Below are 22308 nucleotides of genomic sequence, written 5' to 3' on the forward strand. Positions count from 1 at the left end.
GGCTAACATCACGTCATTCTGGAAATCAAGTGTAAGGTCGAATGACCCTGTGTATTTCTGTACTTTAACATTTTTGTGTTAACTTTAATCAAGGACGACCACTTAATGAGAGGGTTAAAGGATTCCTGGCTTTCATGAAACGAAGACATTAAAATACCGGTATGTTTCATTATGTTTTGTGTGGCCTATATAAATGCTAGCGAGTCAGCTAGCTGCGCAACTCTTGTGTTATCGGAGCTAACAGCTACTTCCAGATGTTTAAATGTGTTACTGTGAGTAGAAGTTTGCTCTTTAGGTTTCTCCTCTGTTTGAATAAGTTACCAAATAGATTTTACTTGTGAAGAAAAGCGCAGTGCTTTGAAGCTAGGTTTGGGAACAGTGTCAGTGGTTTTCATCTCATATATTATTTTCTTTCTATTTTCTGTTGTTTTTATTCTTTCATGTAAATATCACTTTTTTGTTGTTCATCACCAGGTTGCTGAAAAGGGAAAGCATAGACCTAAGACCATAGACCCGTTGGATGGTATTTATTCTTATGACCTGAAATAATGAGTCATAGATGGACTCCAAATACTTGGATGAACGTAAGCAGAGCATTTGTTATGTGCCAAACACATGCTCTGAAGTCAGCAGATTCACTTCCCTTGTCTGGTACCTCTCACTGTAGGGTTCATGTACAACACCCAGTTTGTTATAAGGCTGGCTGCCTCCAATGGAAGCACGTCCATCACCAGAGGATCAGAGGACGTAAAGGATGGCTCTTTAAAGCTAACCAGGCTAGACAAAGGCTTGGGCTCCACACCAGCACCCTGTATTTGAACACTTCAGCCTCACGTTGGTCCACTGGTCTGAGCCAACACATGTCGCGCGTCAGGAACACATTGGACACAGTTTCTAAAGCTGTGAGTGGGACACATACAGAACTTCTATCCAAAATTGCCAGACTCAAACCTAATGCTTTAAAGACTTTGAATAAGGCTGAGGTCAGAGTTGAGTCAGTGGCAAAAGCTGAGGAGACAGCAATCACAACTACTCATGCTCCCCCAAATGCTGCCCCTTGTTCTGCATCTACTACACCCAAAACTATAATTAACTCATCTCCTACTAGTCCTTCTGTTCCTGCTTCTGCTGCTGCATTTGATGCATGTGCCACTACCTCCACTCATTCTCAGAATTCTACACAAGCATCTGTCGCTGCCACAGTTCTGACTGTGCGAGAACTTAAGGAGAAAAGACTTAGGCGTGTTGTTCCAGCTGTCAAAGCCAGTTGTTCCAGAAATGAAGAGGAGCTTAAACCTTCATCAAATGACACTGAGAACAAGAGCACAACTTCCAAACAAACCACAGCACTTTTCCATCCCAGCAGCTTTTCAGTCAGCTTGGATGAGACCTACAACTACCTGGCCAATCATATCAACTCATACTTTGGCAGCAGTTCAAAAACTCAGGACAACAAAGTGGACAATGTTGACTATTCCTCTACTTCCTCTCAGGGTCAACAAACTAATGACCTCATGTTACTGTCTGATAAAAAGGACTCTGCTGCTCCTGTTAGCCCCGCTTCTTCTAAAAAGGGTTTAGGACACTACCTGTCCTACTCAGCTCCTACTGTGCAAGCCTTTGTTGGGAGCTACATTGCTCCCCTGGTCCCTAAGTTCAGGACAGGAGAATCCAAGAGTGCTACAGTGGAGGAGAAGAAGCTTGAGGATGCAGCAGCGAAACAGGTTGAGGCCACAGTTAGTAAGGAGCAGAAGGCTGCAGAGGAGAAAGCAAAGAAACTTCTACTCCAAAGGGAAAAGGTAGGTCTACAACAAAGTGATGTGTCATTTGGAAATCTCTAATTTTGTAGGAATGTGGAATTGATAATAAGAATATTTTTTTAGCAACCAGGTCCTTCAATATCATTACCATAGTTGCATAGTTCTTTGTGTAAACACTTTGTCATTGTAGTGTAGACGTAGATTCTAACTGTGTGAGATGTTATATGTGTCTGTGTTGCAGGGAAACATGATGCCCTCATCAGATAAATCTGAGTATGTGGTATGTTAAAGCAGGGTGCATGCTGTCTACATGTAGACCATAGCTCTTGCTACTCTATATGTTGACTGGTAGTGTAGTGTGCCGATGTGCTCCTTGAGTTCTAGGAATCTGTTTTCAAAAATAACCCACTTGTGGTGATAGAGGGCTACAGAGAGTGTGTACTTTGTAGGTCAAGCCAGGCTTTTATGTTGTAGAGATATAAACACACCTGACATTCAGTTTATGGCGAGGCTGGATTGAGTATTTATTTTGAAACAGCAGCTAATTATAAGCGAGTAAGCAGAAAACAAAAACACATGACCTATGTCCTTTTGCTGATGATATACAGTAGAATAATGTGATACACATATGGTTTATGGTCCAGTTTTGTTGTTATGTTTAGTTCAAGGGCCCGACAAGTAATCTGTACTATCAAGGTAACAAAAACGAGTTAATGGTACTTGAAATGCGTGTCTGTGGACAGTGTTTTGGAATGATAATTGCTGTGGCAGTTTTGTCATTAATCTGTTGATTTAACCACTATCCACAATGAATTACGCTACTTATGCTAGCTCATATATAAGCTTAATTTTCAGACCATGATTATGATGTTATTATTTAAAACCTTCTTCATTATTATAAACCAGCAGTTTACTTTAGATGGTAGTTAAAATAATACGTTGCTAACAGTAACCAATTTGCCACTTAAGTGTTTTATATACAAACAAATAGTTTCTCAAAATCTTTGACTGAAGTGTTCCACCTGAAGATGTGCTTAACAACATTTGGCGTCTGGCCTATGAACCTATGGTCCCAGCCAATGCATAACAGTGAAATCTAACTGCTTTCATATTTTTCTGTCTTCTAGATCATTGCCAGGGTGAGTGTGGACAGTCGAACTCGGGCTCTGGTCCAGGCTCTACACAGGGCGTCAGATGTAAGGGTCTACATCAACAGAGTGGAGGACCTCAGCTACCACCTCCTGGAGTTTCCAGAGACTCGTGGTGTTGCTGTCAAGGTCAGAAATCTGAACGGGCTTGCATTTTGTGTTTTGCTTTTTCCCAGAATGCTAACATCCTGAGGCTTTGTCAGCAAAGTGTCTGATGCTGTTTAATATGTCAAAAACATCAACTCTTATGTTTGGCACGAGCTCATTGTGTAAAGACAGTGTTTACAGCAGGACATTTTTTACACATACATTACTGTGTTATATCTATATCTATATCTGGAATGGAAACACCTACATGCTTCAGTCACAACAATATTCACTACCTCCATTCCTTTTAATGATGAAGGTATGATGTGTAGTCATCTCCCCTGGCTTGCCAATGTCCAGCCAATTTGCGAGAGGCAGTGTGATCGACCTCTCATTCAGAGAGCATTGACTGTTTGTGTCCTTGTTTGACTAACTGAAAAGCAAACTGGCAGAATAAGAGCGAGGCTGTATGACTGACTATGAGGACAAACACAGGGAAGGAGAGTTAAGACAACAGCATGTAAAATATCTCATGTTCAATTTGGGAAATGCCAGTATTAGATGATAAACTAAAACTAACTCATCTTACTCCTGAGAAAATTCTGTTGTCATGTCCTATCCCACCTCCACATTCCCACATTGTGCTAGTAAATTTGTGTGGCCAGCTCTAGTCTGATCCCAGTGTTTTTCATTCCCATTTCTTACTGCCACGGTATGTCTATGTCCTCCTCAGGAGAAGGTTATCCCTTGTCTTCTGCGTCTGAAGCAGGCCAGTGACCCAGGCCTGAGGGCGGCAGTTAGAGAAGCCCTCGCTCTGGTGGGCTACCAGAAACCTGTTAAAGGCCGTGGCATACGGATCCTTTCCATAGATGGAGGCGGTTTAAGGTAGAAGTTCAGCTCTTCTTTTTCTTTTCTTCACTGTAAGATATGATTCACTGATATCAAGTCTTTTCAGAGTGGAACTAAATAGCATTTACTGCAGCCAAGGCTGTGTCAGAATATTCTGAAAAGCAACCAACTGACTCAGTTATCAGTTCCAATCTGTAAAGTAAATGTACTCTTTGGAAACAATAACTGTAAATAGATAAGGATTTATGTCCTATTTGTCTTTGTGCTGTGGTTGTCATCTTATCAGTTAGTGTCTCTCTGTGAATGTGTGTCTGACTTTGTACTTCCAGGGGACTTCTCGCACTTCAGACTTTACACAAGCTGGAAGACTTAACCGGCAAACCCATTTACAAACTGTTTGACTATATTTGTGGTGTCAGCACAGGTACGGTGTCCTCCTGCCCTACTTCAGTATGTGTATGCATGTGTGCTGATTATCAAACTGGCAGCACTGATCACACACTGACCCATTTGTTGCTCTGCGCTTCTTTTGACCTCAATTTCACAAGCCTACTATACAATCAATGTAGGCGAGGATAAATCTCTTTCAAATTGTTAAGACCCTTACATAATTAATAAAATTGCAATATTAATATTATATGATCTACATTTGCATCTACACTTCATGAGTTAAGCTGTAGGTTGATACATACTTTTTTCACCACAAGGGGGTGCTGTGGACCACTGTCCGATTCACCTGCCATTTTAATTGTTTTCATTTCAGAGCATATTGAAAAACTGTGTTTTATTTACAGAGCACATTGGACGTTAATCGCCACCAGAAGTTTCTGTTTGTCCTCAGTTCTTATCAGTTCTCTCAGTCTTAATCTCCACCAGTTGGAGGTACTTCATTTTCAGATTTAGCGAACACTGTCAAAGCATAATGGAATCACCCTGCTAGATCAAATCATGTTCAGACATTTAAAACCCATCTGGGCCACATCTGGCCACTTTGATCACCCACATTATTCAGGTACACCCCAATTCTTCTGCCCTCATAGCACTGTTATGCCTTGTTAATCCTGGCAGGGAGAGAAAGTAGTGGAGAAGTATTTGCCTACAATGGTAGTCATGTTAATCCCAGGTGCTGGTTATAAATGGCTCATTCAAGGATAATTTTACTCTCAATTTAAAATCCTGTACGCGATTAACCTTGGATCAACTCCACACCTTTGAATGTTTATGTGTGTGTTGTTTCTTTCCTCAGGTGCTATCCTAGGGTTCATGTTAGGTGTGTTCCAGATCCCACTGAACGAGTGTGATGATATGTACCGGAAGTTGGGCTCAGATATTTTCAAGCAGAACGTCATTGTTGGCACTGTGAAGATGGGCTGGAGCCATGCTTTCTACGATAGTGAAGCCTGGGAGAACATCCTCAAGTCAGTTCCACTGTTATTGATGTTGATGGCAGAGTGGGTTGGGGGGGGTGGGGGGGGACTAAATCAGTTCGAGTAATGTTAAAATGTCATGATAGTAAAGCAGTTCAAAACCCATACTGCCTATGAGTTTTACTGCCCTTCTCCTTCCTCCCAGGCAGCCAATAATTTTGTGTTATTTTTACTAGAGTATAAAAATAAAGATATAGTAATGTGAAATAACCAAATAACCAAAAATAGGCAAGCCTTCAACTTAAAGCTCATTCCTGCTCTTTATTTTTTGTCAAAGTTCCATAAACATTGTGTGAAAATACATTTAAAGTGAGGATTTATTTACTAAGTCTGTACTGTCTTGCCATGCAGCAGTAATGTACCATGGATAACTATAAAATTAGATATGATGTTCACTGTGATGGAGGATGTAACTCAAACAATTTTTAAATTTCACATGATATGGAAAGTTAATTATTGTGATGGAAATGACTGTAAACCAGAGGCTGGTTGGAAGATTTGGACATATTAAAGAATTGAAAAAAAAAAAAACATCACTTGATGTTTGGTTCAGTAGAATGGTCCCTTAAAATAACTATGCTGATCACAAAATGATTTCATGTTCCATTAACAAATATGCAGCAGGGTTTTGTGAAGCTTTCAGAAAGTCATAGTACTATCCAAAAGTCACTAAGCCGGAAAATAACATCATCCTATCTTCCCTTCCACAGGGAGAAAATGGGTTCTCACCTCCTGGTGGAGACTTCAAGAAACCCCGAATGCCCCAAGGTGAGCTTTAGAAGATGTTCTGGCTCGTCCTTCCATCTTGCTCTGTTCTGGCACTGACCAGTGAGCCATCACCTCACCTTGTTTACTGGGATATTGCACAGAAAGCTTCTTTCTCAATCTCAGTCTTTCATTTTTCTGCAAGACAAGTAAAAAGGGAAATACTAAAGCGACATAAGGCAGTGTGGCTAAAGAAGTGAATAGGAGTTTCTATGTCAGCAGACTCCTCTGAGGCTCAGAGAAGAGAGATGATATTAAACTGATCTGTCAGCCTGCCGGTTTAGATAATGTACCGGCATTTTAGATATGTTTGGATGTAAAATGCTGCCTCATACTGAAAACAACGATCACGCTGTATGTCATCTCCTTTACCTGTAGGTGGCAGCAGTGAGCACCATTGTGAACCGGGGCACTCCTCTGAAGGCTTATGTGTTCAGAAACTACAACCTGCTGCCTGGAGTGCGTTCACACTACCTGGGGGGCTGCCAGCACCAACTCTGGCAGGCCATCCGAGCCACGTCAGCAGCCCCTGGATATTTCCAAGAGTTCACCCTGGGGAACGATCTCCACCAGGTCGGTTCCAGTCACAACAGTAACAGGGTAGCAGCAGAGGTATCTGTGATAGGCTTGATAGGCTTGATGATTAAATCAAACAGTTTAAATCAAAAATATCTCCTGTCAGTATTTGTTACAGAAAAGGTGAAGTAATATGACCCATAGCAGTGGATTTACATTCTACATTTAGATTTTACGTTTTTAGCTGATGCTTTTATCAAGGATGATTGACATGAGCACAACTGTTATATAACCTTAAATTCCTGGATCACCACCATTACAAACGATGTGCCAGACTCACAAAACATAACAAACACTGAATGTAGTTTTAAAGGCGCTTTTCTTTGGCAGCCCTCAGAACTGATGCTTCAGGTTTCCACAAAAACCGACGCAGTGGTAAAATGTCAGTCCTCAAAATGCTTACAAACAATGTAATCACACGTTTTAAGGTCAAAACAAAACCCCCTTCAATGCCACAATAAGTCTGAAATTTTACTCGGTTTTTGTCTTGAAACTTTTTAACTTTTTTTTAAATTCCTTGGCGGAAGAAGAATAGTTGTAATTGTAGTTTGGTGAATTTCTGTCAAGAACTTCAGCAGCCATTTCACATTATTATTATGTAAAATGCACATTATTTAGCCTCTTCTTACTACGTCGATTGAATGCATTTCATGTGCAAAAGATTACAAAATTACTAAATAAATGGCCAAGTCCCTAAAGTACCTCTGTGTGTATATTTACTGATCTTCTTGGTAGACCCTCTAGCTAAAGTTGAGGTCACCTTTTGACCTGCAATGCCTGAACCAGTCAACAGACAATTTTCCCTGGGTTCATTGGCCGCACATGAGTCCGATTAATATAGTTGGGTCAGTTTCGCACAGTTAATTCAGGGGCTTCAGTTCTGGGAAAACACACATTTTCTCATGCAAAGTTGTGCTCTTCCTCACCCTATAATTATTTCCATTCAGTAACATTTTAATACTTCAAACCATTTTCCAACAGTACATGAATAAATGCACAAACAATTCAGTGTGTGCAGTTTGCCCTGTTGGAAAACCTTTGCTTGGCCACTGCTTGGAACTGCTCCCTGATATTTAACGTTTATTGTTCCTGTGAGGGCTTTTATTATTTTTTTTTTTAATTCATTCTCTCTTTCACACCCTGCTTCACATTCACACAGTTCTGCAGTCCTCTGCTAGAGTAATACAGGGCTTATTGTTGGTCCACTGGATTTAAATACTGTACAGTGTGTGCTGATGGTGGAGAGTTTGAAGGATTTTGAGAAGCCTAATGAGAAAAATCCTTTGCACAGTAAGCAGGAGGGAGGATCTCCATTTCCTTACTGACAGTGTTTATTTCCAGTCAGTTACATTTTGACAGGAGAGTGACGGGTAGAGTCGCAGTGAGACGCACTTAAATGCATCTCCACTAAACAGTCATGCATTAGCCATCAGCATCATCACAAGCCGCCAGTCCTCTCTGCCATTTTGCCAATCAATAAGTATGGCTACTCTTTACCTTCAAAGCAAGGACTTAGTCAGAGAGGAGAAGAAGAAATAAGAAACCACACGAGTAAGAGACTAAGTTGTAAGTAGTTGCAAAGTGCTTTGAAAAATTTATTTAAATATATATAACTTAGTGTAGATGCATGCACAGCAAGTCATTATGCTCCATTTCTGTTTGAAGATTCTGTTTGACCTGTCACCTCCAGATGTCAGTATCTCCTTGAAGTGACATTCAAAACACAGAAGCTGTGTACAGGCTGACAAACGCAACACAGACCTAGTGTGGCACACACACATATGAATGAGCATGTGTTTGCATCAAAGGCGATATCCTGTGTCGACAAGCTCCCACACTCTTAATTGGAAGCTGTGTTAGTTGTGTAGGTGAATGGGGAAGTGCAGGAAGAGAGAATGAAAGAGACTGGTTGATGAAAACCCACCTGTGGTGGGAGATTTCCCCAGCCTGCCGTCTACTATGTCTCACCCTACTATGAGATGCATAAATTATCCCAATGCAGCACTTCCCTCATCACACACAACTGTCTGACTGCTACATCTGCCTCATTAGAAGGAACAGACAGACAATCTAATAATGGAACTGCTAGTCCAACCACTGTTACTCGGCCACCAGCAGGGAACCTCACACTGTGTGGAGATGAGCCACCACCAGTAGTTTAATATATTTAACACATTTGATGTGAAATCAGTCACAAGTGTTTTATTTAAATTACTTTTATTTCAAAAGAAAGTCTCAAATGAAAAACTGAATGAAATTGGAAAAAGAGATCTCCAGTCCTGACTCAGTATGACACACTTTTTTCGCTGTGCTCATGTTCTTCTCAGGGTAATAAATCTTCAGAGTATATTTTAAGGTTGTGTTTTAGCCTTGACTCACATTTCCTGTGTGATTTGAGCATTAGCTCGTCTATTCTACTTTCTGCCCTTTTATTTTCAGGATGGTTTTTACCTGTATTCACCACATCTGAAGATACATCTGACATCTCCAAATTATGCAGGCAACAGAACACTAACATTAGGGTGTAAACCTATATATTTTTTAAACAAAGTCCAGTTTGCTGTTTCATATTATTGCACAAAATTGGAATACCATTAGAAGTGAGCAGAGTTAGGAAAGGGCAACTTGTGCTTCCAGAGACAAACTTTCTTTCTTTTTCTCTTCTTTGTTTTTAGGTCATGAGCTGTCTAATTGGCTTCTTAGACTTCTGTTGGCTCAAAAATATTAAACGCCTTGAGTTCATCTAAAAGGTTAAGGCAAAACAAGACAAAAATGGTCAGATTTAATTTAATCAGAGATTACAGAAGGGTCCATTATGTTTTTTTTAGAAATTTAGTTTGTGGGAAATTTAGTTTATAAATATCAAGATATGAAGTTGGATTAGTTTCAGTTTTCAGTGATTAAAAAAACCCAAATTTAATTTTTGTTTTTGAACATGATTGGACAGTGGAATAAAGGATAAAGTCAAAGAACAGCATTTGTAATGACTTCCTTTTAATATAGAGCTTCAATCAGCTTTTAACCACCTTACTTTCCTTATGAACCTCTGGCCAGATTCAGAGTGCCACCCAGTCTGATGACTTTATTCACTGGCTATTTGAAACCGGTCGCGAGCATAACATGCTGCGTCTGTGTGATGTCAGGATTCCCTTAAGAGAGAGTCATCTCGCTCTTTTCCACGAACGCCCACAGAGTTTTCCACTTAATTCAAACCGCAAACAATCACCCTTTTGTACAGTGAGCTCAAGAGAGTTGCCTCGCCATGTGCTAAATGAAAGCCCGAATTCTGAAGCAGTGCTTCAAGAAAGTTGTGATTGTTCGTTGATGTTTCTGTGATTCTGCAGGCTGGAACAGAAATCTGTCTGTCAGAGCCAGAACTTCAGATTCAGACTGAGTACATTGGGGAAATTGTAATTTGGAAGAAGACCTTTGAAGCAGTGCAGCCATGGCATTATCAAAGCCTCACACTTGCTACCATAGCCATGGAGGGGATGCCTTAGCAAAGGGGAACAAGGGGAAAAGAGACAAAAAAATGGAGGAGATGAAGGGAGGGAAGGGGGGGGCGCATTAATGCTCTCTCAGTTATCTCTGCTCTAAAGAACACAGAAGTAGAAGACTTCAGACGTTTCACAATGGATGCCAGGGCATGTGTGGAATGGTGAGGAGGGCCCAATTTTTTCCGCCTCGTTGCCATAGCATCTCCTGAGGCGATGGGGAGGAACGGGAGCATGTTTTGTGCCCACCTCTGCCACTATTTGTTGGTACGCATGGGATCAGTGGGCCACCACCCCCAGTGTGAGCTCTTGAGAGCCCCAACAAGGCATCAGCAAGGCATCAGGCTCAGCAGAAAGACTTCACACAGCCAGGAATGGAGTAGGTCACATCAGCAGCACCATACATTTTTGTCACTAATGAGTGGCGGAGGGAATGAGTCATAAATGAGTCGAAGAAGTCATTAGATGTGGCAGATTTGGCTAAAAAGAGGAGAAAAGAGGAGAACGAAGCCTAGAGTTTCACAGAATTAAGTGCCATTCCAAAAGTGCAGTTCAAGAAATCATAACCTTTTGGATCATCTTTTCCTCCCCTCCTTTTTTCCTTGTAAAGGCCACTGCAGGTGAAGTTATTGGTCATAAATTACATGCTCAGCACCACAGCAGAGAGGTGAGAGGTGGTGGATTCAGGGAGACGACAGAGAAGATAAATCTGAGCTTTTAGCTACTTCCTCATCCCAGCTCTCTCCTCCTGCGTTAAGCCCTGAGAGCTCGGCCCGGAGGCTATCGGAGGATGGAGCTCAGACTTATGAGCCCTGCTGCAGACAGCTTCCTCTTCCTAGACAGAGTCAGGATCTTTTTCCCTTGAGCATAAACTCACACACATGGATTGTCTCATTGTCACATTTCCCCAATTGACTACTCTTTTTGTTCTTTTGTACTGATATGTTTTCACACATTCACAAACACTTGATTGCACAGGCACACTTGTTTGGGGATTAGGACGGTCCCAGCGATTATGTTGACTGGCTGCTGTATGAAAGCTTTCCTGAATCTTCCTCTGTCTCTAACATCCTTTCCTTCTCACAGTGCAGCACACAGCAGGCCTCTCACTGCAGTTGTTCCAGATTTCTTAAAATAAGAAACCTCAGCTTTAAACCTTGTATTACAAAGCATCGGTATGTAAGTGTGTTTGTTCAATCACCTCTCCCGACAAGCACAGCAGGGAGATTAGCCTTGAATTGTCCAGTAGGTGACTAATTATGATGGACATTTAAAATTATACTTTCTAATATGAAGTTGCCAAATATGTACATAAACCCTCAAAGAAATCTAGACAGAGTAAATATGAGTGAGAGGGTCCTGCATCCATTTATATCGCTGCAAGAACTGTCACAGTTTAACCTGAATGGTTACAGCCAGCAGAGATGATTCATTGTTTCAATACTGGGTGGTCATGTGTGGTCATGTATTCGCCAAATGTGTGGGAAAAGGTAACTGTGCGCAGTAGATCTCAATTGCTTTGCCTGCCTGGGGCAAAGTTGCCACTTGCACAGATGGGTCCCTCCTCTATTGACAGCCTGAGAAGATGGTTTGAACCACAATGTGACCTTTGGGGCCTATAAAGAAAAAAAAGACAAAGAGGGAAACTGGTCGACGTAATCACATAATATGGCATGAAGACCTTTGACTTGACCTGGCCACCACTTAAGAGTGACACTCACCACACTAACACCGTTGTCAGTCTTATCCTCGCTGATGACAATTGTGGCTTTTATGTGGATTGGATGCTATTTAGGCAATTAAGTTTACTCAATGAGCAGATTTATGTTTCTGATTACGGAGACAGTGACTGAGAAAACTTTCTTTTATGTGCAAAAGGCATGAATTGATTTTGAAGATAAGATTTGAGAGTACACACAAGTTTTATATAGCAGCCTAATTATCTACTCTATCGATTGAATGACCACCTCTTGAAAACAGAGTGGCTATTGTGACAGGCATAATCAAATGTCCATGATTTATGTAATGCTTCCTTAATTAATCATCTGAGAGAAGGGACTCTCACTGGCAGAGCCTCATTATAAATCATGACAGATCTCAATGCCCTTCAGTTCAGCTCTGTCAAAGAAGCCAAAGAAGAAATTGTAATAACTACAGCTGCTCAGTAGGGCTGTGATGTGACAGCTACACCAGATGTATCTCTAAGGATCACCTCATTTAGATTTAAGCAAGCGCTCTGTTCTCTGTGTTGTGGCCGCTCATAATGACCCTCGCGCAAGGCAGCACTGAGGCTTGCCCACGGGTTAGAGAAGTAGAGAGATACAGATGCACACAGGCTGAATGAAGAGGATGAAGTTTGTTGTCCCAGCTAATGGGAGCTGACATACACTGGGGCGTGAAATGACTTTTACTGATCCTGACGATAGCACCTCTTTCCTATTCAAATCAGCGCTCTGCCCCTAAGACAGCTTAAACCGGCACAATGAAGATAAGGTCCCAGAAGTTAATGACAGTGGAGACATTTCAAACTGCAATGCAAGGGACCTATAATTGTGCATGTCTTAATTTTGTTTATTTATCATGGTTCATATCATCTGAGTAGTTTGTTTCAGAATCCACTGTAAGAGTTTGTTCTTTTCAAAGCCGTATTTCATTTTAATTTGCCACCTGAACGTGAAATATGAAATGTTCCCATTGGTGTAGGAGCCCTAATTAGCTGAGAACTCGCTTTGTACACATAAAGGAAAAAGGGGAGCTGATTTTTGAATCAGCCGTTAGACCCCGGAGGGCAAATGCAAGGCCAGACAAGGTCTGATTCTCTGGAGCGTCAACCAGTGGAATCAGGAAACGCCGTGAGAGGAAATCATTCAAATCAAACCTTTGAGGAAGTCAAAATTCAAACTTGGCATTTCAAAATTCTGCTTCCTGTCAGACTCTGGGGTTAAACTTCCATCTGACAGAGGTGCACGGCACATGGCCTTTTTTTTTTGTTTGTTTTTTTGACAGTGAGATTGAGTCATTGTAAATGCAGGCAGCATTACAGCTCTAAATCCTTATAAATGGAAGTGACCTTTGCTTTGCCTCATACTGAGTGTTTGACAGGCAGCTTGAGTTTAGCCATTTTGTATGCAAAGCTCCTTTGCAGCTTGCCGTAAGTAGATCATTGTTTCTAATTTAACTCCTCATACAAATATGCCCCGGCCTCAAGAAACCCTTGTGTGAGAATGTGGCAGTGGACCAAATGTGGATATGTCACTAAAAAGTGGCTTTAAACAGCCCAGACTCTGCTGTTGCTGCTGCTGCTGCTGCCTCAGCATCTGCCAAACTGTTCCCACTGTATTTTGAGCGTGGTACCTTTTCTGTCAAGGAGACTTGTTTGGTCTTGACAACTGTGGAAGAAGATGTTGGATTCCAATTATCTTCTAAATAACTGATTCTTGGAAAAGTTCTGAGCGCCACAAACAAAGAGTCCTACCAGTCTTGTAGTGGCACCACAAACTTTCCTCACTGCCAAAAACCAGACTTTCCTCCAAGGCCACAGCTATGTTCACCAGCTCTGAATTGCTCAAGCAGGTGCACTGAAATGGAGACAAGTTATAGCATTCAACACCCAGCTCACAGGAGCAATGTGCAGCTGGCTTCTAGTGTTACATGCCTTGGCTCTGTGTGGAAGGCTGGCCCTGTGTAACTTGCCCCCGGCTATCAGCACAAAGAGCCCATAACTGGACCCAGACTGTTGCTATATCTGCCACTCAGTTCAGAAAATGGAGCCACTCACAGTGGTGTGAGTGATACGAAAACTGCTTAGTTGTTTTGTTTCCAGCTGAGTTCGTCTGGTGCTCTCTGCAGTCAGAGTCCCTCTCAGTCTCCATTAGGAGCAACTCCAGTCCAGGAGTTTCTCTCTTTTCTGTGATTCATTTCTTGGTCTGCCAGACACCCTGCTGGTGCATAATGACGTGCTTTGGACAAACGACTACCTCAGCAGTTCTTCCATGCTTTGTGGCAGAGTGAAACTCTTTTTGTCCATCTCAGCTAGTGAGATTGGTACTCTCTGAGGCTCCGGCTCTCACAGGAGATTCACTTTAGTAAGCAAATATAAGATTTAAAATGATTCATACATTACATTATCATAATGGATTATTTCTTATGAATCAAAGAAAGTTCCTTTATCAGGCAGTTTGATTCAGAGGGTCCGGAGACCTTTGCATTTGCAGTTTTTCACATTTCCAAATTTCATTTTTAGCCATTCTATCAGCACGGATTGGCATTGACTGTCAGCTGATTCATCCCTTTGGTCCAGGCTGAGATATCGCAAAAACTATTGGATGGATTGCTGTGAAAATTGTCCCCGGGACATTCATTGTCCCCAGAGAATGTATTCTAGTGAGTTTTGTGACCTTCTTACTTTTTCTCTGGCACCAACAGTAGGTCAGAGTTTTCACTCAGTCAGTGTACTATCCCATCATCTACTAAATGGATTGGTACAGAAAGCCATTTCCCCCTCAGGAAGATTTGTAATGACTTTTGTGATCCCCTAACTTTTCATCTCGTGGTGCCATCATCAGGTCAAAATTTTCATGTGTCCAATGTAGGGCTGCTACAAACAGTTATTTGTGTTATTGATTAATCTGTCAATCATCGTCTCGGGGTCATTTGTCCATAAAATGTCAGAAAAAGGGGAAATATCCCCATCACAAATTCCCAAAGGACAGTGTGCCTGTCTTCAGAAGTCTGAAGTCTCATTTTCACTTTATTATTATTATGTTATATACGTTATTATTACCATTATTATGACCATACTTTGGGCATGTGAGCATGTTTACTATAGCATTTAGCTCAAAGCACTGCTGTGCATAAGTCAATCTTAAAAAGCACTTCAAGTGTGGAGACTGCAAATTCTTACTCTTGATTGGCAGTTATCTAACGCTCAGTTATTTCTGTTTATTGTCCTGTTTTTCTGGCTTTCCTGTAATTTCACAATGTTACTTATAGTTTTCACAGAGAACTACTATATTACAAGCGACAGGTCATTCTCAAAGCGCCAGCTATCATTGGAGCTATTACTTGATGCAGTGCCCCCAGTCTAACTACAATACCCAATTTCCTTGGCAATTTTATTTTCCTGGTCTTTGGATTGATGATATAATTTTTCAGTCCATCTCCCCAGATGATTAGCAGACCCTTGCCTTTGTAGGCAGCTCTCACAGTCCACCCCCCCCCCCCCCCCCCCCCCCCGTCCCCTCTCCTCCCCAAGCCTCAGTGTTTATGAATCCTGTATGAATTTATGTGACATACGCTGCCAGAGACACGTACCCATATTATTATATGCATTGACTCTAAGCATGCATGAACTCGATCAAAGATGCACACACAATCAGTCACATAAACAAGCACTCTTCCCCCTAGAGTGTCCCTACACCCTTGGGGCCCTCCAGCTTCCACCCCCCAGCCTGGCCTCTTTAATGAGGACTGGCCCCTGTGTGTTTGATCCTGCTGCCAGCTCGCAGCCCTGCGGCCCCTCAGCCTCATGCCTATTCAACAATCCCCACAGCCTCTCCAGTTACTCCCCCATTGCCTTGAGGAGACTATGGATCCAAAGAAAAAGCACTCCTGGGCGGCTGTTCGATATCAAAGCCAGCCTGACTGAAACTGTGAGGGAAGGGAAAAAAAAACCAACAATTTAGCTCTGTGCTTTGTAGACTTACAAGCAGCTCTGGAACTGCACACGAATCTGTTCTTTTTGTTTCGTCAGATGTTCTTCAAAAATTTCATCCATTGACTGTTAAAATCCATGAAAGGCTTTTAGGTTTCAAATGCCAATTAATTGGTTTCACCATGACTGTGGTCTTGGCACAAAACACCATTCAGAGCCTGTAAATTGAGTCTCTAACATGGCACTTCTTCTGTTTTGTGCACAGGATGGAGGTCTGCTTATTAACAACCCCACAGCACTGGCCATCCATGAGTGTCAGTGTTTGTGGCCTAACACGCCCTTAGAGTGTGTGGTCTCACTCGGTACAGGCCGCTTCGAAAACCCTGGCAAGAACAGCACCTCCTACACGAGTCTCAAAACCAAACTCACCAATGTCATCAGCAGTGCCACAGACACTGAGGGTAAGTGACAGTCGCTGCAAAATCTTCATCATCTGAATTTGGTTTATTTGGATCGTTTATTTGACTTGTCTGCCCTCTGAAAACAAGTACTGTTTGTTTTTTTCAAAATTATAAAAACCTAGTGTAGCTCTACAGTGGGTAGACAAAATAATGTGAACACTTCTTGAAAAATAAATGTAACTTAAAGGGTCTTTCCACTGATTTTATAAATAAAAGTCATAGTACATGTCACATACAGTTGTATAATGTCTCCCCTGGCTCTTAAGGGAGATATGTAGTAGAAAGCATGTGTTACAAACTGGAGTTGTAGAGTTTGAGAGGTGTGGGTGCTTACGAAACAGGGAGGGTCTAACAACAACAACTTCAGTTTGGACCTTTGTTCTTTTATAATCTGGGTTTTATGAGTCCTGCAACTTTGTGGTAGAATACTATACTGCAATACTAAATATCCAGTGTGCCCCTTTAATCCCAAAATGAAACAGATGTGCAAAAATGGGTCATATCAGGTCGATTTTATTTGATTAACTATACGAGAGGCCTGGCACATTTTATAGGTCAGCCACCGGAACAGGGTCAAAAACAACTTATTATTTTTGTTGACACTGGTCAAAAACACCGAAACATTACTTATTATGTCAAGGGAAACAGTCCCAAAAATCAGGACATGACATGCCAAACACAGACAAGCTGCATCAACAAAGAGGAAAACCAGCCAAAAGATGAAACTCGCCAACAGGGCTGAACCACACGGTACAGTATATTGATGGATGGATGGCTGTAAATAGACGGTATGGGCAACCTAATGTGACACAGTGGTATTGTTGGCAATGTTGATTTTGCACACTATAATTAGAACATGCAAAGACTTGGGTACATTATGCTCCCGGTTTCTGCATCATTTCTTAGGGAATGAATTGGGTTTTGATGTCATCAGCCAGGAAATACTGCACTGCAGGTCGACTTTGTTCTGGATACGTCCCATCGTGGCCCTCTGTAGTGGCTAGCTCTTCTGTCTCCTTATCACCTCTGGACACGGGCACCTCTGCTGTGCCTAAATTTGGCTCGGTCCCCTCCCTGTTGCTGTGGTGCAGTGAGTGACCTAGATGCTTCTCTGCACTTGTTCCTCCTGTATTTGGGATTAAGCTCTCTGCAGCTTTCCAACGGGCTTTGTTATTTAGAAACAGCAGATTAGCAAGAGTGTTTATCACAGATTTTCTCTTTTTCAAAGCCCTTTCTGTTGACAGAGAAAATCAAGAGTTTTAACAGTTACCGCCCAAGTTGTTCAGCTGAAGCAGCACACTGGTACGTAATAAGATCAGAGAAAAAACTGTCTGTGATTGACTGTAGTAAATGTTGGAAACAGCAAATTGTAATAGGACAGGAAAATGTTTTTAATCTCTAGAATTGAACAAGTGTTATCTGTTAAATGAGTAGCCTTGTCCTTGTCTCAGTATTTTTATAGGTGTATATAATGTATAACCTTTCAGAATGCGATATTGTAACACAGTACATCGACTGCTTATGAAAACACAAAAAATAAAAGTTGATATAACACTCCAAATAACCCTCAGATAAATAAGTCCTAGTAGAGTTTTGCTCCACAGCCTCAAAGGCAGCCAGTGTTAACAGAATCCATGTTTGGGCTCCCGCACTGCTGAACTACTGTGGGAACACATACAGAAAGAAACATCACAGTCACCTTTTTGGATCCTCTGGGCATATTTACCACTTTATTATTACCAGCTGCCTCTTTGTTTGCATTTGTATGTTGTTGATTTTAAACCTCTCAGGCGAAGCAAATGAAAACAGCCGTGACAGACAAGTCTGACATTTTCACTTGGTTTTACTTCACACTTTCAGCCCTAAGCGTTTATTCTGGAACACATGTAATGCTGTCACAGCGTTGACAGACAAGCTTTAACATTGCAAGCCCTGTTCGCTCTTAACACAATACTGGAATGTTTGTACATACAAAAAAGTTAATTATGTGTTTATAATTTAGTTTAATTTGCGACCTCACTCTCACCTCTCTTGCTCCCTCCAGAGGTTCACGCCATGCTCGACGCCTTCCTCCCTCCCGACACTTATTTCCGCTTCAACCCCTACATGAGCGAAGACATCTCCATGGATGAAAACCGACAAGAGAAGCTCAGCCATCTGCAGGCTGAGGGCGTCCGCTACCTGGAGAGGAACGAGGAAAAGCTGAAGAAGGTCAGTCGCATCCTCACACGAGAGAAAAGCTCCGTCCAGAGGATGGCAGAGTGGGCCAGGCTCAGGGCTGACATGTACAGTGGCCTGTCCTTTTACTACTCTAAGTAAACAAGTATACAAGTCACCTTTACCTCACATGAAAACTCTTCCTTTATTCTAAATTGCCTAGAATATGTCATGTTACCATGATTAGTGTGTCATTGTTGTTGACTTCTCGTCCTGTAGCTTTGATAAACATTGCTTAAACGCACAAATAGGTAAAGTATCCTACAGGCCAAACTCTACCTTCCTCCTCACTCACACTTCACACTCAGACAGTGATTTTAGTGATAATGTGTTTGGCAGTGAAAAAGCATCTGTTTGCCACTGTGGTTGGCTGCACTCAGCTTAGCACTGTTGCTTTCAAAGAAGATGTGTTAAATGTCGTGTGGATTTGGGAACTTCCTGAAGAGACGCTGTCAGTCTTGTAATCAAATGTGTCTTGCATGATTAAAGGAATAGTTTGACATTTTGGGGAACCGTGCTTCTTCACTTCCTTAGCAAGCGTTAGATGACAAGATCGATACCACTTTCATGTCTGTACGGTGAATATGAAGCACAACGACTAGAAACAGGGGAACACAGCTAACATGGCTCTGTCCAAAGGTAACAACATCTTCCTACGTAGCTGTTTCCCTGTTTCCTGTCATGCTAAGCTAGCCTAACCAGCTGCCAGCTCTAGCATACAGAAATGAGCCCGGTATCGATCCTCTCATCTAACTTTCAGCAACAAAGCATCATATTTATTATTAAGAAATAAGTACATTTCCTAAAATGTCAAACTGTTCCTTTAAAAAGCAGCATACTGTAAAAAGTTTTACAGTAGCCAGGAATGGTTTTTCTAGACTGTTTTTCCAAGGCGAGAACCTTTTTAACCTTTTTCTGTCCTTGGAACGATTTGTTATGACAACCAGTATATCCTCATAAACCCAGGTTTGTACTTTCGCAGAAAAATATGTGTTGTTGAAAAAATGTATGTATTTGTTCAGCTAAGCTGCCATCATGTAACACTGTCAAACAGGAATGTAAAGAAAGAAAACATCTTACTTTTTTGTAAAAGGCCTAACCAAGGTCAATCTGACATTTCTCAGTCGTAATGACTAAAACTTGCACATTTAACAATGCAGCTACTGTATGCAGCTATGTATTGATAATTGTAACATCAGTACGTGAGGACCCACTTGAAGCGTTACTGTATTACATATATTGTATGTAAATGCATGTTATATTTAGATTTTAAATACAAAGACAAATCAGTATCTAGTAAAAAACTGAAAAAAATGTAAGCTGCAAAGATTTAATCCAACATTTAATTCTAATTCACCTATAATGATTAATAATAAATATAGCAATGAATAAATATGGATAGCAGATATGTAATTTTTAAATAATTATCCAAATGGAGCCTCACTGTCATAAGGATGTACTGTTGTGTATTATTTTAGCCTAAAAGTATTTTAGTTGAGTTGTTTCAGAAGCTTTTATCATTGTGTGCTTGATTGTTTGGTTTTATGGATTCCCCACAGGCAGTGCACATTTTCTGCTCTGTCTTCAGTGTGCCCTCTTTCCCTTTGATGCCTCTTCTCAAAAGCCTCTTTCACCCTTTCTACCTTGAAGTGCTGTGTTTTAGTCTCCACTCTGCTGTACTATAATGTTTGCTGAAAGAGATTGCTGCTTATTGATTTGTCATGGTTGAAAATGATCCCGTGTTGCTGTGTCTTGTGCTTTTTAAAAACAAAATGCACTGCAAATGTTCATTTCCATGCCTAACCTGGTCAAGTACTGTATAACCTAAGGTAAAATGGACACAGATATTAGCCAGATTAATGTAATTCCACTCTTCTCCTGTTGGTCCCGCGTAAAGACTATCTGAGAGCGTATGTAATTAAAACCCATCACTGAACCTCGCTGCATCTTGCCTCCTAATTATATGAAGATTAGCTGATTGCGATCTGAGGAAAGCTGCTGTATATATTGTGAGGAAGAAGGGACGTGTTAATATTAAGTTGATAACTTGTACTCACAACTGCATAATTATTTCAACAGAGATCTGGACTGATATGCAGCCTCACCTCAGTTTCCAAGGTGGCTTGATTAGCGCCAAATTCTGATGCTGCCAGTGTCTCTCTTCCTTCTAACTCAAATATATGTTGTTGTTTTTTGTTTCTGACTGTGAAGGGAGGGGTGTATTTTTCAGTGGAAAGTTAATTTGACGGCCCATCCCTGAGCTGTCTGTCATAAAAGCGAGGAAGGTGAGATGAGATGACTGTGCAAGGCTATGCTCAGGCACCTGGGTAACAGCCCCAGCCAGTGATGGATCACATTTCCCTCCAGCATAAACACCTTACACTGACACAGCTCTCCGCCAACTGCTCACACGCATGAAAACACATCGATGGCTTGCAGAAGGCAGAGCACACAGCAAACAGCATCAACAGAGGTCTGAGGAGGAAATAATACTCCATGTAGGCCATTGTTTTATCTGGACTTTAACAGCAATACAAAGCAAATTTAAAAAAGTAAGCGGATGAAGAGAGTGTCCTACATATCATTCAGTATTAACATAGAAGATGAGAGTTGATGTGAGTTGTTCTTACTTGGCAAGTTTTGAATAAGACATCACATTGCGTGACATCTTTCACAGGGGAGATTTTTGGAGAAACTATTCTTCTCCCTATCAATCAGTCACCAGTACGGTAACACAAGGCATCTAATCAGAGGATTAAGCAGTAAGTTAGGAATCGCTGGGCTCCTCTTTACCCACTTCTTTTTCCTGCACCTGTACCCAGATGGTATTTCACTAGGATAACCCACTCAGTATTAGCACTGATTTCCAGGAAATCCAATACATGTACTAAAAACAAACAAAGCCTGTAGTTTGTTGCTGTGTGGACATGTCAACTCAAGTAATTTCAGTTTACTTACAGAACCCATTTAAAACAGCCCATGATGACCAAAGTGCTTCACAGAGAGATGAGAATTAGAATCAAATAAGAACACATGCATAATTATGAAGATCAACGAGTCAATTAGCTGATTCCATTTAGAGGCACCACAATACTGAAGGCTGCTCTTGAATGTACACGTTCTTAAAAGACTACAAGCATGGATTTTCTTTTCTTTTTCTTTCTGATACTTTAAGGACGGTTTGTTTAATTTAAATTTCAATGCTACTTTGAATTCCCACATCTTCTGGTTTAGTGTTCATACTGTAAAGGGTCCACCATCTATCCACTATCTTTGCTGCTTTTTATTCAGGCACTGAAGGTGATTCCTTTGTCTTCCAAAGCTGGATCTTAAAATTGGCCTTACATGTTTTCTCCTTTTTAATTTGGTCCAATAGTTTCTTTCCGAGCAAATTCACACTCTGACTCCGAGATGTGGTCATTAAAAACACATTCTCAGGGTCAAGTGAAGAACTTCCCTGTGAGTGAGTGAATGCTGCCATATAAAATAAAACAGATGCAGTCACACAGTGGCCAAGCTCTTACTTGTTAACAGAAAAAAAATATTCTTCTTTACAACCTCTTTGATGGCAACGCCACATTTCATTCAGTGATGGGAGGTGAGACAAAAGGCTTCACTTTGTGATATAAGCAATGCTAAAAAAAATATATATTCACAAATATAGTGAGAAATAACCAAAAGCAGGAACCAAGGATTCACATGAATAATGGTTAATATACATTCAACATGTTTGCCACAGAAACACACGTGCTCCACGTGTTGTCACTATACTGTGTTTAGTGGATTCCTGTCATGCTTTTGCCCCCTGTGTGCTAACAGGGTTAAACAGCCAGTAAAGGCTGCTCCCATTCAATATAGAAAAGTCATAATG

The 22308-nt window shown here is 41.2% G+C and overlaps 1 protein-coding gene across 2 annotated transcripts; it reads left to right on the plus strand.

The window, feature by feature from the left end:
* The first annotated feature begins 13 nt into the window (after window positions 1-13).
* LOC121182270 (calcium-independent phospholipase A2-gamma-like) lies at window positions 14-20827 on the plus strand. 2 transcript variants are annotated; one of them, XM_041038688.1, is made up of 10 exons: window positions 14-159; window positions 475-1799; window positions 2888-3037; window positions 3729-3880; window positions 4174-4268; window positions 5091-5262; window positions 5982-6039; window positions 6415-6609; window positions 16025-16220; window positions 18265-20827. In XM_041038688.1, exons 2-10 carry the CDS (start codon window positions 549-551, stop codon window positions 18537-18539), a joined length of 2544 nt encoding a protein of 847 aa, XP_040894622.1. In that variant the 5' UTR covers window positions 14-159; window positions 475-548; the 3' UTR covers window positions 18540-20827. The 2 variants fall into 2 exon arrangements, with proteins under 2 accessions (XP_040894622.1, XP_040894623.1); XM_041038689.1 differs by having other exon boundaries at window positions 668-1799; window positions 18265-20826.
* The last annotated feature ends 1481 nt before the right edge of the window (window positions 20828-22308 follow it).

Source organism: Toxotes jaculatrix, chromosome 5 (assembly GCF_017976425.1).
Source record: "Toxotes jaculatrix isolate fToxJac2 chromosome 5, fToxJac2.pri, whole genome shotgun sequence".
NCBI classification, from domain to species: Eukaryota; Metazoa; Chordata; class Actinopteri; family Toxotidae; genus Toxotes; species Toxotes jaculatrix.